The 18,654-nt window shown below is 40.3% G+C and overlaps 1 protein-coding gene across 5 annotated transcripts in view; it reads right to left on the reverse strand.

Annotated features, from left to right (window-relative positions):
- ALCAM (activated leukocyte cell adhesion molecule) overlaps positions 1-18,654 on the reverse strand; it is a 240,776-nt gene that overhangs the window by 80,551 nt on the left and 141,571 nt on the right. For all 5 annotated transcript variants that reach the window (XM_061628146.1, XM_061628143.1, XM_061628144.1 and 2 more), the window contains exons 2-3: positions 6,208-6,308; positions 2,622-2,841 (exon numbers count right to left, since the gene is read on the reverse strand). In XM_061628146.1, the coding sequence (XP_061484130.1) occupies positions 2,622-2,841; positions 6,208-6,308 (321 nt within the window). The remainder of the gene's footprint in view (positions 1-2,621; positions 2,842-6,207; positions 6,309-18,654) is intronic.

Genomic DNA, 18,654 nt, shown 5'->3' on the forward strand with positions numbered 1-18,654 from the left:
TTCACCTGCAGAGCACAGTGATTGCCTGGGTATATAAGGCATAAGATAATATTTTAGATATCCTGGTCCCAAACTGTGTAGAGCTTTATACACCAAACCTAGAACCTTGAACTTGGCCCAGAAGCTAATGGGCAGCCTGTGCAATTATTTCAGCAGCAGGGTAATATGTTGGCGATACCCTGCCCCAGTGAGCAGTTGCATTGCTGCATTTTGCACCAGCTGCAGCTTCTGGACCAACCTCAAAGGCAGCCCCACATAGATATATGCAAATCTATATGATTTGTATGTAGAAGACTCCAAATTAATTCCAAGTTCTCCAGCTGGTGTGACTAGCAAAAACAAAAAATCAAAAGCAACCCCCCCATTTATCAGGTTTTTTAGGGGCTATTGAGATGGACAGTAGAAGGCACTGGTTTGATAAAGCAGAACTTTATATCCTATGGGCCTTTTAGATACAAAGACCCAGTTTTGTTGGTATCATCTTAAATCTCTGATATGTTACTTGTTCTGAAGAGATTTTAACTGACAGCCAGAAGAGAACAGCAAGTTTGCTGCATCTGTCTCACTTATGGCATACATTCTGACCAACCACTTTCTACACCATCACATCTATAGGATTGGGATACTAGTCTAGTTTAGTCCAAATACAGCTTATGCCTCTAAGCTTGCTTGGACAGAAGTGTTCTAGTTAAAGTATATTGCTGATTTCTAATCCAGTAATAAAACACTGAAAATAAAAAACAGCAAGGAAAGGAGATTAATCATGCAGTTATGAATTCCACCCTTTTTTCAAAATTACATAGTGTCAGCACTACTCCTTGAATGTTTCTGTATTTTTTGCTCAGATTTTACCTTCACTTCATAAACCTGTTACAAAATTGTGAAACATACAGATGTTACCACGACTGTAAGTAGGGCTGAATTACAATTGAAGAAAATTTTAATAATAATATTTTAATAAATTAATTAAATTTATATACTAAAATCCTAGATTTGCAATGATAATTTATGTTTCTTTATTTTATGTATAGTTTTCAAAGAAGAAAGCACTGTTTTTAGTGTTTTAGAACACTCAAGAATACAAAAGAATCAAACACTAAGTTACAACATTGTGTTATAACAGCTGATGATATGCTAGTGCTCAGCTGCAATCTATTTTAGATTCCTTTTGCTCTCACCTCAAAACTTCATTTTAAAGGCGTGCTTCCTTTTGTTCTTGACAATGAGGGCTGGGGGGAGGGGGCTTTGAAACAGGCAAACAGTGGCAATGTCAAAAAGATACTCCAGTTTACTTGAAGCACTTGCTGAAAGCGACCTTAATGCAGCTTGTGTTCTGTAAATAGCATTTATGACTCACGCAGGGCATTCTTATCTATACAAGAATAAGCTAAAAGAGGTATTGCTAAGGAGGGCACCAGCTACTTAAAAGAGGGTTTTTGAAAAAGCTTTAAAACAGTTCTTGTGCTCCCATTTGCTCAAATAGGAGAGCTGGGGCTGTTTCAAAGCCTTTTCCAAGTCTTCTCATGTTTTCTCAGTAATTCCCCCAAAATTGGGGACTTAAAGGGGGAAAGGGGGACACGTCAAAGTCCTCTTCCAAGTCTCCCCACATTTAACTTTTAAGTCTCTGACTTGGAAAAGTCTTTGCAAGTCTCCCCCTTTAAGTCCCCAATCTCACACAAGGGATTTTGCACCCCTGTCCACCTGTCAGATTTGGCCTGTAAGGCAGATCCTGATAAGGATCTGGTCCGTGGAGCCAAAAGGTTCCTGACCCCAGTGTAGATTCAGTGGCAGTCTGGATGACTGCCAATAAACTGAAGCTGAATCCTGGTAAGACAGAAGCCCTGTGGGTGAATCGTTCTACTGTCCGGGATATAGCTCAATGACCTGTTCTGGATGGAGTTATATTCCCTCTGATGGAACAGGTATGTAGTCTGGGATTCCATCAATGTCAGTGGAAGCTCAAGTGGCCTTGGTGGCTAGTAGTGTTTTTCATTCACTTCAGCTGGTGTACCAGCTATGGCCATTGCTTAATAGGGATAGCTTGGCTATCGTGGTCCATGCACTAGTAATTTCACTATTGGGTTATGGATTTAATGTGCTCAATATACAGAATGCAATGACACTGCTTGTGCCCAGAGCTGCTTTCTGTTAACATATAATTCCACCGCTGAGGGAACTGCCAACATTCTATTGATCCAAATATGTTTCTGTTAATATATAAAGCCCTAAACAACTTGGGACCAGGATATTTGAGGGATTGCCTTATCCCCTACATACTTGCCCTTTCACTGCAGGCATCTGTAGGGCCCTCTTTGTTATGTTAAAATGTGTCAGAGGTTTTCATTCATTCAATCAATCAATGAAATAAATCAATCACCACCATCACGCCTTTACACTATGCTTGCTTGGAGCAGAAGTTGACATTTGGCATTCATTTCTAGACAAATAATTGCAAATTCAGTTACATCAATGCTGCACACACAGTTAGGCATCTCATTTGTAACAGAACTTCTGACCCATCTGATGAATGCTTTCACTGCCATATCTTGCTAGAAGTTTTCTAAGTGAAGGGGAACAAGCTAGTAATCAGTGTTGGTAGCATGATAGTAAATGGTACTTACTGAACACCTTGACTATTGTAGACCGTTCAAAAACATCGTCCTCTGTTACAAGCATGCATACAAATCTCTTTTCATCACCAATTCTTGCATTATTAATTGATAGGGTATAATTTTCAGAGAGACTTAATCGATCTTTGTATTCCGGTACATCATCATATTGTATATTTTTTTTGGTTGCAGATCGGAAGGCAATAAACTCCGAAGCCTTGTTTGCAATTTCCTAGAATAAAAGTTTTTTTTTAAAAAAAATACAGTATCAAAACATTATTTGTGTTCCTGCCTACCTAATACTTTTTTTAACACAATAGAAATTATGAAATGATTACATTATACTGAATTTTTAAGGGCACTGCACCAACCATTCATTCAAGTGCAATTATAACTACAGATAAGTATCACAATTAGATTTTGAAGGACTGACTGTTGTGTAACATCACAATAGCATGGGTACATGCATGTTCCAGTCACGACAAAGTGGTACAATTTACAGATACCCTAAATCAGGGATGGGGATCCTTTCTGGCTGTATGGGCCAGATCCTTATCAGTATCGGCCTTGCGGGCCAAGTCTGACAAGTGGGCATGGCCGCTACCGGTGTTAAATGAGGGGAAATGGTATTGTAGAGAAGTTAAATAAATTCTTTGCATCTTTACTGCAAAAGATGTGGCACAGATACTTACATCTGAACTTTCTCAGGGAGGCAATCTGAGGAATTGAGGCAAATAGTGCCGACAAGACATGAAGTTCTAGGCCCTATTGATAAATTAAAATAGACAAATAACTGGTCCTGATGGTATCTATCTAAAAGAACTGAAATGTGAAACCATTGGACCTTCTATCAAAAATATGTCCCTAAGATTGGTTTTTATACCTGAAAAGTGGACACCAGTTCTTAAAAAGGGATCTTGGACGATTTGGGAAATTACAGACTGGTTATCTTAACATTTATTCCAGAAAAACTGGGGAAAGCATTATTAAATATAAAAGTACCAAACGTACAGAACAACAGGTCTTTCTGAAAAGAAGTAGCATAGGTTCCACAAAGCTAAGTCCTGATTAACTAATGTTTAATAGATCTTTGAGAGTGTCAATAAGCATGTGGACTGAAATGATCCAGCAGACAATGTGGACATAGACTTTCAAACAAGCTTTTGATATATTCCCTCACCAAAACTCCTGAGTAAGTTTAGCAGATGGGATTAGGAGATGGGTTCTCTTATGGATTGGTAACTGACTAAAGATCAGGAAAGACAGTGTAGGAATAAGGATAAAACAAGTGGAGTCCATCAAGGATCTGTATTGGGATTGATGCTTTTCAACTTGTTCATAAAGAAACTTGAGTTAGAGGTGGACAGTGAGTTGAGCAAGTCTGCTGAGGAAACCAGTTTTTTCCAGTGTGCTAAACATAAAAAGTGGTTATGAGAAGTTCCTAAAGAATCTCTCCAAAATGAGTGACCGGGCATTAAAATTGCAAATGCAGTTTAATTTAAATTTGTATAAAGTAGTACACATTGATTGGAGGTAAAATATACTATCTTCACATTTAAAGTAATGGCATCTGAACAGCTGGTGACTGACCAAGAAAGGTACCTTGAGGCTGTGGTCTGTAACTTGATGAAAGTGGTTACCCAAGCATGGCCAGGTTATTCTATATTCTTAGGTTGTATAATTTTAGAAGGGGGCATGTTTGTGACTATCATGAAGAGACCCTGCACTTCTGAATTTGCCACTACTCAGCTGGTCATAGAATAAATGCCACTTAAGCACTGGCGGCAAAAAATATTGTTGGAGTCAACTAGTAAGAAAATACTGCATGAAAATGTGAAAAGCACAAAAGCATGCTTTTGCAGGTGCTATTTCAGTTCCCTGACAGCTGCAAAATCTATGGTGTTTCATAAGAAATATATCTTCTTATATACTCTAATATATTCTAAATTTTGCTTCAAAATGGAAGCTAATTTGATGACATGCTGAATAACAAAATCAAAGTTACAAAACCTTTGAAATACAACACACCATTTTGCACCTACAGTAGTAGTAGTTATTCTGAAGTGATTGGTTCCTTTCCCCTATAAATTAAAAACCATCAGATAAATCCCTTTCTTGTACAAAGAATCACTGTTTTGGGTTCCACAATTCATGCTCTCTGGCCACAGCCACTTTGTGTCTGCATTCCCTGATTTATCATTTGTATCCCACTCTTCTTCAAAGAAGCTCAGGGTAGTATATATTGGATTTATCCCATTTAACTTTACAACCTTGATATGTAAGTTAGTTAAGAAAGCATAACCGCTCCAACAAACACAGTGAGCTTCATGGCTGATCAGGGATTTGAACCCAGACTTCCTAGTGCAAATTAACTGACTATCCTAGGTCCCAAGTCTGGATTCATGTCAATTTTTCTTATCTTGTGTTCTTTGTGTTGTCCTTGAACATCTTCCCCTTTCCAGGATCTGATCTTGCCTTATATTCCTCCCTGCTTACCATCACCACTATATATACTAACAGTGATCTCAGTTCTCCACGTGCTTATACTTACATAGCCAAAAGAGCACCATTCATTTACAAGCGGGAGGTATAAGCGGACTACAGGGAATACCAAGATTAGCAGAAGTAGAAAAAAAACCTTTAGGAAACAAATCCTCAGAGACAGAAAAAAATCTAAAGCAGTCCAATGATGACTGAGCATGTTCAGTGGGCAATGACTGTTGGGAGTGGGGGAAGAAAACCCAGAGCAGGGAACAGAATTGAATGGCTAAACCTCAACAGAGAGCGCACCACACTCTGACATTTTGTTGCAGGTCTACTTGTATCTGATCTCAGTGACACACTTGACTGAACTAAGATGGTACCACCCACAATCAAGAGAGCTGTATCAACAAGTTTGGAAAACTGAAGTACAAAAATGTTTTGGGGAAAAACATTTGGGGGGAAAGTGGTGGGTGAGGGAAAGACTGCATGATTAGTGGCTATGCAATGCTGACTCAAGAGGTAACCCAGTGGATAACAGAAAGAAATACCCTTGAAGAAGGCATGGCTGATAGTGAGGAACACTGAACAGGAGCACTCCTCAGGGCAACATTTTGTTGCAGGTCCTGCTTGTTGGCCTCTGTTTATCAAAACTTACTCTCCTTTTGGCCACTTTGCTGTATTAACCCAATGACTGTGTTGTTACTTTGTTTTGATAGTAAGGTTAGCTTGACCTTTCTGTTCCTAAACCTCTATATACTTCACTGGACTCATTCACATCGATACATATATATATATGTATATATATACACCTCTAATCCTATCCTTGAAAAGACTATTTATGAAAGTCTTTCATTCTGTGACCCTGAGCATGATATGCATCACAACTGTGGGTTTTGTTAACATCAAGCAAAACAGTCTGTTTATTCTATAGTGCTCTCAGGAAACGGCAACTGTATCCTCATTCTGTTGTGCTTGCATTGGGTCCCCTTTGTATACTTCATACACAGTCATTGGTTCTATTAAGTTGCCTCTCATCGCTGTAGTGACCATGAAATACAGCACTGTATGCAGTGTATTGCCATAACAGAAATACTTGAAGATAAGTTATACTTACATATTTCCATTTTCCAAACATCAGGTCATTAGGAACTTCTAAATGGCAAGGCAAAATAATGGTGTCTCCATATACTGTGTGTACTGTGTACAATCCAAGTCCTATTAAAAAGGAAAGAGAAAGCAATGTTTAGAACACTGAGTTTGAAATTTCTGGGTCCCAGTCAATAGTTTAATGGATGAAAAAGCAACTTTTGCGTTCAGAATGAAGTAAATTGATATTTAAGCGACTTGGAAAAAGGAAACCATGTATCTACTTCTTTTATTTGTGCATTATACTGCTGTCAGTGGAAACTTTCTGTGCAGACATTTTAAAAGAGATTAAGGTTGGCTAGATCCCTGGGGCAGTAGCCACTTTAGGAGAACATTTTGGCACAACTGCCTCTACGTTTTACAATATAGAAGCAGAAGGATTAGTTCAATTTAGGAAACCCATTTTCCTTTCTCTTGAAGACAAAACTGGTATAGTGGAGGGGAGATTCATTTATATGTTCCCTCCAGAGTCACTAACACACCTTTGACTTGATTCAGAGTGCATTACAGTTAATTGAACTGCACGGAGTGTACTGAATTAATATTATGAGGCCAATTCTTTGTCGATGAAGGAAACAATTTATTTAAAATACTGTGGCACACAATTCATACATTTGTATGTTACAGAAGGGCAAAAGGAGCAGCAATGAGTTCTCTCAGACCTGATGGCAGGATGCCAGAGTCCCAGGAGTTCTCACTGCCACCCTCCTCACCTCAAATCTGTCACAGCTATGCATACTGCGGAAATTAAAATTATGGCCATGCTACCCTGTTACTTCTTCTGTCAGAAGGACACATGACTAGACACACTGACATGACAATGATTTCACAATGCAAGCTTGGTGCTGCCAGGAGCATCCCACTGTGGGCATTTTGCCCATTGCTCCCTCAAACTCGGCCCCAGCCTTGAGCTGCCCAAAATGGCAGAAGTACCTGAATATGCTGGGGTAAGAGGAACACGGTACCTTAAGCAACATGGATGAAGATATCCAAAAGAGATGAAAACATATTATGTTTGGCCCCCTCCCCCCCCAAATTGAACTGTTAGTTAAATGTTCCTCAATCCCAGGAGAAACTCCACTATTTGCCATTTTATTTCATATTAGCATTCACATCATAGTAGAACATGAGATCCCTAATCTGTTTAGGTGTGGTATTTAGTACACATTCTGGGGGCCTACTAAGAGTTTGAACAGTTTACAGTCAAGGCAAATGGTCATGAACTGCTTCATTCAGATTAATTGTTCTTTAGCGCTTAGCAATCTTTATTTTTACATGCATACAAATCAAGGTAGTTAAATATTTGACTTTTTCTGTGCTCCTCTCTAAGGGCCTTTGGTCATGTGGAAACTATCTATCTCACTTGAAAGACAGTCAGAATACTACAGTTTAATAGACTCCAAATGAAAGAAATGAATTAAAGAGTATTGTAAGATTCCCCCCAAAACATTTGCTGTTTTTGTAAGGAATCACTCTTTAATGTGGCAGCTCCTACATGCTGGAACTCCCTGCCCATTGCCATTAGGCAAGTACTGTCAGGATCCCACCTGCTGCCACCTCCTGTCAGGTCCCTCCAGTCAGGATCCTGGTTTTTATTTGTTCTCTCACTGGCTCTAGCACAGATCTCGCAAGGTCCCACTGCTAGGAAGCACCACCAGCCACTCCCTATTTCACAATATTGCTTTGAGACTTTGCCTTAGTCTCCTTCTGGCTTATTGTTACTTTGTGTCTGGGTGCACTTGCAGGCCACAACCCCCCTGTATCTTTGTCTATAAAGCATACAGCCCTGGGTTGCCCTGGATACTTGATGATACACTATCTCTTCACCGCTGCCATCATTCGATACTGTTTCTCCACCATGGTAATTACCCTGCCTACCCCTCAGGTCTGTGAAAGCCCTAGCCAAGGATCAGGCCTTTGGTAAACCAAGAAAATATTTATTTATAAACACCAGGAAATAACAAGATTACTTAAGGTATATTTAACAAGCATATGGTTTCATATAGTGTCACTCTTTATGTTTCCAGTTATATATAATCTGCCTTAATACCAGCCAAATATAATCCAGCCCACAACCAACTCCAACCCACAACGGACTCAACCAACAGAACCCTTTCTCAACTGTCATCCTCTCATTTATACATTCCGCCACTCAAACGCTCAGCCAATCACAATACAGCATTCTCCAGCATTCTAGCCCATGTACTCCCCCCTCTCACTCACTCTACTTACCACATTTACCCTACAAAACCTGCACTTATCATATTTACAGTAATATCTACATACAGGGACATCACAAGCACCTTCACTGTACTCTTCTCAGCACCTGTTAAATATGTTTTTGTTTAGAAAAGCCTACCCAGACATGTAAAGTTGACATATATTTTAATCAGTAATTTTACTTTAGAATGTGTGTTAATAGTTGATTTTTATTCATATTGTTATTTTTTAAAAATAAACCTTGTTTTAATCTTGACCTTCATTAACTATTTTAATGTATACTTTATATTTTTTGTAAACTGCTCAGAGATTTTATTTACAATTAAGCGGTATGCAAATTCTGAATATTAGTTACTGTGTGTGGAATTCACAGTGTACTAGGAATGATGTTTGTGAATGAGAGAATAATAGTTCTTATCTGTGTAATTGATTGTATATTGTATATTAGAAGGTAGTATCCATTGTGGATAAATTAATACAGTTTAAATTTGAGTGGTTGTGTGACTGAACGCCCACCCACCACTTTTGTCCGGAGAGTATGATGAGACAAATAACTCAGCCTTGTATCAGCCATAGCCTGGTGACGAGGAATTCTATTCAGGCAAGTAAGTAGGTAGGCAGAGGAAGAACAGACTGTTCAATTCATACTTTTCCAGCCCACTTCTTTCTATACTACCCATGGAAAAAGGAAAAGTCTTCCTACATGATAAGCAGAGAAACACATGGGCCAAGGACTGAGTGATGTATTAGTCCCTCACTGGCCTTCTATTATTATTATTAATTCCATTAATGAATTGCTTCCTATGAAGAATTTTCAAGCCATTTCACAATACAATGAAACATATATCAAACAATTGCATACATTAAATATAGATAAACAATTAAAAACAATTTCATGTATAATAACAATTTCAAATCCAACACAGATACCAACAGGGAGAGAAATCACCGCTTAGAAGGCTTGTTGAAAGAGGAAAGTTTTTAACAGATTCTGAAAAGACAAAGAAGCTGTTGTGGTATAAATTTGTTAAACAGCGGTCTGAAATGTGTGTGTGCGCCAGTGTGTGTGCATTTACCTAAGAAAGCAGACTTTTACCTTGAATTAGGATCACTGAGACTGGAGACTTGGTAAAATAAGAAATGCTACTTTATTTATAGAAATATATAGTAGATAGAAAGGCATACCTAGTTCTAACTAACTAACTAAGTTGGAGGTGCAACGCCCAGGCTTGGGAATTGCCCTCATGGCTAGGAGAGAGAGCGCAGAGACAAAGGTGTCTCCTCTCTCTCGGAGAGTTAGAGAAGAGAAGAGATGATAGGGCAGAAGGAGGAGGGGCAGGTGTCATGGCCCCGTCAGAGGACTCCTCAGATGAGGACGACTCGGGAGTAACAGCAGCAGACCCAGGAGCAGCAGGAGACACGGAGGAGCCTCCTGAGAATCCAGCTCCTTCTGCCCCTCAGCTGCAGAGCACCCCAGGGACAGCAGAGGCCCTGCAGCCAGACACAGACAGTGAACAGGATACTCCCCCCTCACCTGCAGAACGTAGACAGCAGAAGGTCAGGCAGAAGAGAGGCAGGCTGTCTCCTTAAGGCCCAAACGCTGAGGGCTCACACCTGCTGTCCATCCTGCTCTTTATAAGGCACACCTTGGCTGCAGCTTGTTGCTGACTGCAACGTCAGGCGTGGCTTTGTGTAGACCTAGTTTCCCTGCAGCATCTCTTTGACTGACCTCCTTGGCAATTGATCCTGGACCTCCACTGACCTCGCTTCTGGACTTCTGACTCGGCAAGTACGCTTCGGATAGGCCTGGCAGATTTACAACCCGACTGCTGGCTAAGGACTTTCCTTCCCTGCCAAAGACCCAGGAATTTCCAGCCCCCCCCCGACACTGCTGATGCAGTGTAGAGCTGACAGCAGGTAAGCTTCCCTTAAGACATATTAATCTAACAGCCGGAAGGAAGTCAGTCAGAAGAGCATCACAGGTAAAGGTAATCAAGCCTATCCATCTGGAGGACCCTAACTCTATCTCCCTTCTGGAACACAAACAAAAGAACAAAACAGGAGTTGCTCTTGCCTCACTTCCAACAGAAGCTAGTGTTTCCGTGGTGGTCATAGAGGAGATGGCTTCTTTCTTCAGTGGCTAGCATGGAAATGCAGTCTACTAACCTCTTAGATGACTAATAAGAATTTTTGCAAGCTAGTAATTTTGTGGGTTTAAGTAGTGTGGGAGCATACAGTCCCCCCGTATTAATTTACGAGGGACATTCCTATGTTTTAGTACTTGGATTTGAGAAATCACCATCCCCATTTTGCCTCTTGGGACATTAAGACATGCTAGCTTTCCTGTCTGTCCAATTTCTGCCTACCTAGATGGTAAATACTGCTGAATAAGTATCTATTCTATAATAAGCACAATCAGATCGATTGAGAGATAAACATTCTGTTAAGCATTCTTAATTTTTGAAGAATGCAGATCCTTAGGGGGTCTATCAACGGACAGGAGAAATGCACAAAGTTGTTTGTTGTGTAAATGCAACTGAAAAGAGTGTGTTCTCTCCTTTGCTGTATCAAGGAAGTTGTATGGGGGTATTTAGGCAAAAAGTTACAGTACCAATTTATGGTGGTCCTGTGCAGATGGGCATGGTCCATAAACAGCAACATTGGCGGGCCATGTTTTTGGCATAAAAGCGAAGGCATTTTCCATCAGCAGAGTCAAAAAAACGAAAACAACTAGGATTATTGTTGTCAGTTACACATGCTGGACACTCAGAACGAGCTGCAAACTAACCGTTTTTTACGCAAGGGCAATATGTAATATTCATGTGAATTAGATATATTTTATAACTGTCATATTCTTTTTTTGTTTTGTATATGATTCACTTTGTTTTCATTTTATGTACATTGTTTAGAGATTTATTGCTCAATTATGTTACTTAAAATGTGGATTATTGTTCTTATGATTAGCAACTGTATTGAATTTAGAATTTATTCTGATTTTTGTTGAAATGCAAACCACTTTGAGATTTTTTGAAATATAAAGTGGTATACAAATTAAATACATACATACATACAAACAAGCATACAAAGATATAATCAGGAAACTGCTGTGGTCAATTTACTAACATATATATCCCAGAAGCCAGCTCGGGAAGATTATTCCAGTGAAAATACAGCAAGCAAAGAATGACTACTCTGTGTAATAGTGGCAAATAGGTATGAAAACAGAAGTATTATAAGTACACAAGAATGTCCCTATTTTCATCTATGAACAAAGATACTCCCCCCAAATTCTGTTCTACTTTAATTGCCATCTTAGACTTCAATTTTACCAATATTTGTTTAACATAAAGCAAATGACTAGCAATTTTCTCTAGCATGTGAGCCGTCAGGCATCCAAACAAAAAAAAAATTTTTTTTTGGTCATATTCTAAATTAAATTTTGTAAATCTCATCTAGAAAACAGTTGTTTCTAATTTAAAGGATGCAACACTAAGTCCACTAGATGGTGCTAAAGAAATACAAAATTTTAAGTTACATAAAGAATCCATATCTCTTAACATTTATAGATTAATTAGCACTATTCTTTAAGAATAAAACAAAAAAAAACCTCACAGAGGAGCAAAACCCCTTTACTAACATCAATAAAAGTGTATTGTGAAGGAACAGGAGGAAGAATGACATTTCAGTTTTGCACTTGAAATCCTGAAGTTAGTTTTTGATATATTGCCATGGGGGCAAAACTCAATATTTAGAGTGATTTCTCTCTTGAATAATGGCAAAGTCTTGGTCTTTTAGAAAAGAAAAGAAAAAGCAGAGAAATTTGAGATGTTTCACTAGAATAAACTCAGGTTGGCGACTGAACATTTTGCACCTCATAAAAAGGGTTATTTGCTCTTCTGCCCACTACACCACACTGGCTCTCAAAAAGGGTTATTTGCTCTTCTGCTAATGTACACTAAATGTCATCATGAAAAACTGTCCCTGTGGGAGTTTCACTGTTGATCTTTTCTCTTTACTTTCTTAACAGTATGTTTTAACCCCTCCAAGTTGCTATGGTAACAAGTGAACACAACCAAATAGTCAACACAGAGCTTCAGGAATCTGATGAAACCACTTTTAGGGGAAGCTGTCCACACCATCGGTAGTGATTGTTCTCTCTCTCTCTCTCTCTCTCTCTCTCTCTCTCTCTCTCTCTCTCTCTCTCTCTCTCTCTCTCTCTCTCTCTCTCTTAGGCACCCTTTAAGGTGATCGGTGGGTTCTGAGGCCTGCCTTCCAGGTTGTGCGGCCGGTTGGCAGGATAAGGCTCACCTTTGGGGCTAACCTGTAACACCCACTCAGAGGTTGTGCGGCCCTGAGGGAGGGTGGATCTGGAAGGCCTCCCTAACCACCCTGCAAGGATGGGGTCTAGAAGAGGGGATTGGGCTTGGACCACCCCCTTTCCCATGGCAGGGTGCCCTCGCCCGATTGGGTAAGAGTTAGGTCCCGCACTTGTCTCTGCAGATCATTTATTATGCAATCAAGCATTTAATTGGCTTTATTTAAATAAATGTGGCCCTTGATTTACCCACACTTCATCTTGTCTTGCCTCTTCATTTCCCGAGTATGCACTGCAAAAGGCTGTTAACAATGGAAAAATTAGCTTCTTTCTGCATTCCTTATATATGTTGCAATACAAGAGGCCATGTTCAACAGATTCTATTGTTCCAGCGCCACTGGACATATCTGTTCCTTAACTGGGATCTTACTAAATCATCCTTCTAATAGCACTAAAGCGAGCAACGGTAAATGTTCTTCTGTACTTTGGAATGGTTAACATATGCAGATATGAAGCTGCAGTGAGTCCAAAGTTATTAAAGTCATTATAGAGTAACCGAGAACAAGATTTGTTAGCAGCAGTTCTTAAATGCTGTAGATCTAAGTCTGTTAGTCTTTGAACAACAAGAAGTTGGGCCTTCTAAAGACCATAGTTGCCCACAGCTTCCACAAAGAAGCCTAGCCTAAGTAACTGTTATAGCAATTGCTATGTCCTGTGCTAGATGCTACATGGTTTTTAATTGTATTTTTACAGACATTCCACAAACCACCTAAAGGAAGTTCACAGAACAGTTTGGGAACCTCTGCACTACACCATGCTAACCGACGATGGCACTGCAGTAGTAATTTTTGTGACAAGTCATTACAGACACACATTTACCTTAAGTTACATGAGCATGTTTTTCACAAAAATAGTCATTCAAAAAATAATAAATAACAATAAAAGAAGTTTGTTCCTTTTTAAAAAAAGATTGCATATGTGTATACTAGGCATGGGTGAGAATTTTGCTGAATTCAGGTTTAGCATCAAATTTTTCAGTGGTCTGCATATTCTTCATCTTTGAAGAACAATCCTGTTTGCTCCAAACTTCAGCAGCTTTCCCCTGACACCAGATTCTCCCCCCCCAGAATATTCCCTCAAATATACTGTTCTTTTATTGATTTTACACACAGAACAGAACAGCAGTACAAGTCTCTCTCTCTCTCTCTCTCTCTCTCTCTCTCTCTCTCTCTCTCTCTCTCTCTCTCTCTCTCTCTCTCTCACACACACACACACACACACACACACACACACACACACACACACACACACACACACACTTTTTTAAAAAAAAGAATGTAATACTTAACAAAGTGAGGTAGCTTCAAAGCAAATACAAATGATATGTATTTGTTTGAACGTCTACTGTACACAACTATATCCAAGCAACAAAAAACAAATACAAACCTTGTGGCACTTTAAAGCTTGGCAAATTCATGGTGGCATATGTTTTTATGGGCTAAAACCCCACTGTGACAGACGCAAAAAGTGTTACTCTTAGCTGTCAGCAGTAGTGTAGTGGTAAATTCAGAAGTACAAGATAAATTCAGAAGTACATGATTCATGATAATCACACCATGCTCCCTCACAGCCAGGACTCACTGTCACTTCTGCAATTACAGAATTACAGAACCAGAATAAAATTGCTGTGTGCATAGGCTTCCCCCCGTTCAATCTCTCTTCTTGCCAAAAACATTTTGATTTTAAGAATTCCAACATTAGAACGAGTGGTTGCGGACCAGCTCCAGACCCTCTTGGATGAAACTGATTATCTGGATCCATTTCAATCGGGTTTCAGGCCTGGTTTTGGCACGGAGACAGCCTTGGTCGCCCTGTATGATGACCTTTGCCGGGAGAGAGACAGAGGGAGTGTAACTCTGTTGATTCTCCTTGATCTCTCAGCGGCTTTTGATACCATCGACCATGGTATCCTTCTGGGGAGGCTCGCTGAGCTGGGAGTTGGAGGTACTGCGTGGCAGTGGTTTTCCTCCTACTCGGCGGGTCGTCTCCAGAAGGTAGTGCTTGGGGAGCATTGCTCGACACCCTGGACCCTCCAGTATGGAGTTCCACAGGGGTCAGTTCTGTCCCCTATGCTCTTTAACATCTAGATGAAACTGCTGGGTGCGGTCATCAGGAGTTTTGGAGTGCGTTGTCACCAGTATGCTGATGATACGCAGCTCTACTTCTCATTTTCATCTTTTTCAGGTGAGGCTGTCAATATGGTTAACCGATGCCTGGCTGCGACAATGGACTGGATGAGAGCTAACAAACTGAGGCTCAATCCAGTCAAGACTGAGATGCTGTTAGTGGGTGGTTCTTCTGACCAGATGGTGGACGCTCAACCTGTCCTGGATGGGGTTGCACTCCCCCTGAAGGAACAGGTTCGTAGCTTGGGAGTACTTCTAGAACCTTCCCTGTCACTTGAGGCTCAAGTAGCCTCGGTGGCACGGAGTGCTTTCTACCAACTATCTGGACAGGGACAACCTTGCTTCAGTTGTCCATGCTCTGGTAACCTCTAGACTAGATTACTGCAATGCGCTCTACGTGGGGCTGCCTTTGAAGACGGTTTGGAAACTGCAGCTTATGCAAAATGCAGCGGCCAGATTGTTAACACGGACCAGGCAGTCCGAACATATAACACCGGTTCTGGCCCGCTTGCATTGGCTGCCTATATATTTCCGGGCTCGATTCAAGGTGCTGGTTTTAACCTATAAAGCCTTACACGGCTTGGGACCACGATACTTGATGGAACGCCTCTCCTGATATGAACCTACCCGTACACTGTGCTCAACATCGAAGGCCCTTCTCCGGGTGCCTACTCAGAGGGAAGCCCGGAGGATGGTAACAAGAAAAAGGGCCTTCTCAGTGGTGGCCCCCGAATTATGGAACAATCTCCTTGATGAGGTACGCCTGGCGCCAACACTGTTGTCTTTTCGGCGCCAGGTTAAGACCTACCTCTTCTCCCAGGCATTTTAGCATTTTAGTATTGTAGCATTTAGCATTTTAGTATTTTTAGTATTTCAGTATTTTAGTTAGTATAGGTCTTTTGGAAATTTAATGTGTCATGTTTTAAATTGCTTAATGTGTGGTTTTAAATTGTATGTTGATATTTTGATGTTGTAAACCGCCCAGAGAGCTTCGGCTATGGGGCGGTATAAAAATTTAATAAATAAATAAAATAAATAAGTCAAGGGTAGAACTAGGATTTGAGGTCCTTTACCACTACACTAACTTCTCATTTACTCTAGGTGCCAATCAGCATGAAAGAAGAGTCTTCTCAGTGACTGACTCACCTCCTTTCACTCTGATTGCCTCCAATCAGCATGAAAGGACAAGGAAGCACATTGTTAGCCAAAAGAGAATACTCTTCTCAGTGGCTAACACACCACTTTCATGCTGACTGACTTGTGCATAAGAACCCTGCTGACACCCTGGTTCCAAAAGAGTAAGGGGTCTATGACCCCCTGCAACCTCAGACAACTACATCCCTGGCTTTCAGATGGGTCTGTGTAGGCACTCCCCCCCCACACGCACCATGTTCCACCTCATTTCTATGTAGAGCTCAAATACATACAAGATATGAACAGAATGGACTATTCAAGAGAGCTGGCTGCAGAGAACAGCATTTGATGCAACAGATTAAGTAGACTCTAGTCATGAAGGCTATAATAAATGTGGCAGTCTTTAAGAAGGGTTATGTGTTCTCCTGTTAATGTACGGTTATACATGCATTATAAAGGGTTCAATGGGAGCCTTTTTTGTTTCTTTCCACAATAGATTAACATAGCTACCAGGAAACAAAATTATGGTTTGATTATGTGACTACGGAAATTCTACAAAATAAAAGGTCTTCCAGTATAAATATCTCACTTCAATTTTGCAGTAAGACTTCCAACCCAAAGAAATGGTTTACCAATAACTAATACACATTACAGTAGCATGCAAAATGTGCACAGAGCATATGGTTCATGCATTGATAACAAGGGGATCCCATAGGGGGCCAATGCCCCACAATACTGGAGCAAAAACACACTGACGGTGCTGCTTACACTCTATGTTAAGTCCAGCTGTGCCACCCATGGCTCCTTACATAGCAGCCAAAAGTACAATCAAAACACCCTTGGCAACCTAGTGCACAATGATTTGCTGAGAGACAGTATATATTCACTAATAGGCAAAAAACCTTGCTGTTTAAGAATGTATCTATAGCCCATAGATATTTCTATCAAACTTTAAAAAGCAGGGAAATTGGGCAGCTATACTGAATGCACCAGGGGAGCAGGAGACCTAACCTCCTCTCTGAGATATTGTACTGCCCTACAAATTTGTCAAAATGCAAACACAATTTGGGTTGGTCTTTCACAGTCCAATCCACTTGCTGTGTAGCTTGGAAGAATTTGGTAACATGTGCAAAACAAATGGAGCAACCAGTTGCACAACATTTCAACATTGAGGGTCACAGCCTGTTGGACTTTTCTATAATAGCTATAAAGATGCCACCAGATCCAGTAGCATTGACTAAAAGGGAGAACTTTTGGATAGACTCTCTGGACACATTGGCACCACATGGCCTGAACATGGAGGACAGTACAAACATTACTTAGCTTCTGCAAATGAAGCCCCTGAGCATTCCATCCTCAAAGCTCTATAACTGCCACCTTGGTAACAGCATTTGTATGTTAGCGGCTGATGAAGGTGGAAGCCGAAACGTTTTGGTAAGACAATATAAACCTCTGTTTTGTTAATCACAATTACGTGTGTGTGTGTGTGTATATATATATATAAATATATATATATATAAATGGAAATGGACTGCCTTCAAGTCGATTCTGACTTATGGCGACACTATGAATAGGGTTTTCATGGTAAGCGGTATTCAGAGGTGGTTTACCATTGCCTTCCTCTGAGGCTGAGAGGCAGTGACTTGCCCAAGGTCACCCAGTGAATTTCATGGCTGTGTGGGGATTCGTACCCTTACTGTAGTGATGACAGGGCTTAGACATTCAATAAATAAATAAAATAATAAAAAATAATAACTTTGTGCAAATACAGAGGGCTAACCCTTAAACAATGAACAATGAGCTGAATTGTGTGTTGAGGAGCAGTAATTCTGCATCAGCTGGATATATCACAGGTAAGTTCAAGACTCAGACCCTCTAATTTCAGAAATTAAGCTTTAACAGTGCAGTCCTATAGTAACATTTCAGAAGTGTCCCATTGAGTTTTATGGGGCTTACTTCCAGGCAAATGGGTATCAATACAAATAGCACTTTTCCCATGTATTATTGATTCTTGGCTGTTCATGAAGCATGTGACACATATGTCAACGTAGTAATACTGCAACTTCTGCCCCTTTATTCCGCCATTTTTCATACTACTTTTTTGTTTTACTTATTTACTCATTTCTCTTTCACTGTGGATTCCCATATGAATCTGTTGTGAGCTATCAGTACTGTTATGAGGTGGCAGAACCAGTTCAGCACCCTCTTAATCACTTTCCTTCCCTGCCCCATCTTTAATCTTTAATTTTGCAGGAGGGAGTGAATCTGTGGAAATGAAATTTTGTGCTTCATTTTACTCTCAATTATTGACAATATTTTGTTGGGGGGGGAAGGGGGTTCTACTTAACACCCATGTGCACAATTGTGCTTAATTTGAAAGTCCTTTTCCCAAACTTTCACTTTTGAATGGGTAGGATTTACATTTATGATTGTGGGAGGAATGTGATCATTGTGGTAGTATGGATCACCAGAAAGAGTTTTGGTGAGAGGGTGAATTTCACTCCTCAGTCATTTTTGGGGATCCAGCCTCCATTTTCTCCCTCTGTCAATTTGCATTGGG

Source organism: Rhineura floridana, chromosome 5 (assembly GCF_030035675.1).
Source record: "Rhineura floridana isolate rRhiFlo1 chromosome 5, rRhiFlo1.hap2, whole genome shotgun sequence".
NCBI lineage: Eukaryota > Metazoa > Chordata > Lepidosauria > Squamata > Rhineuridae > Rhineura > Rhineura floridana.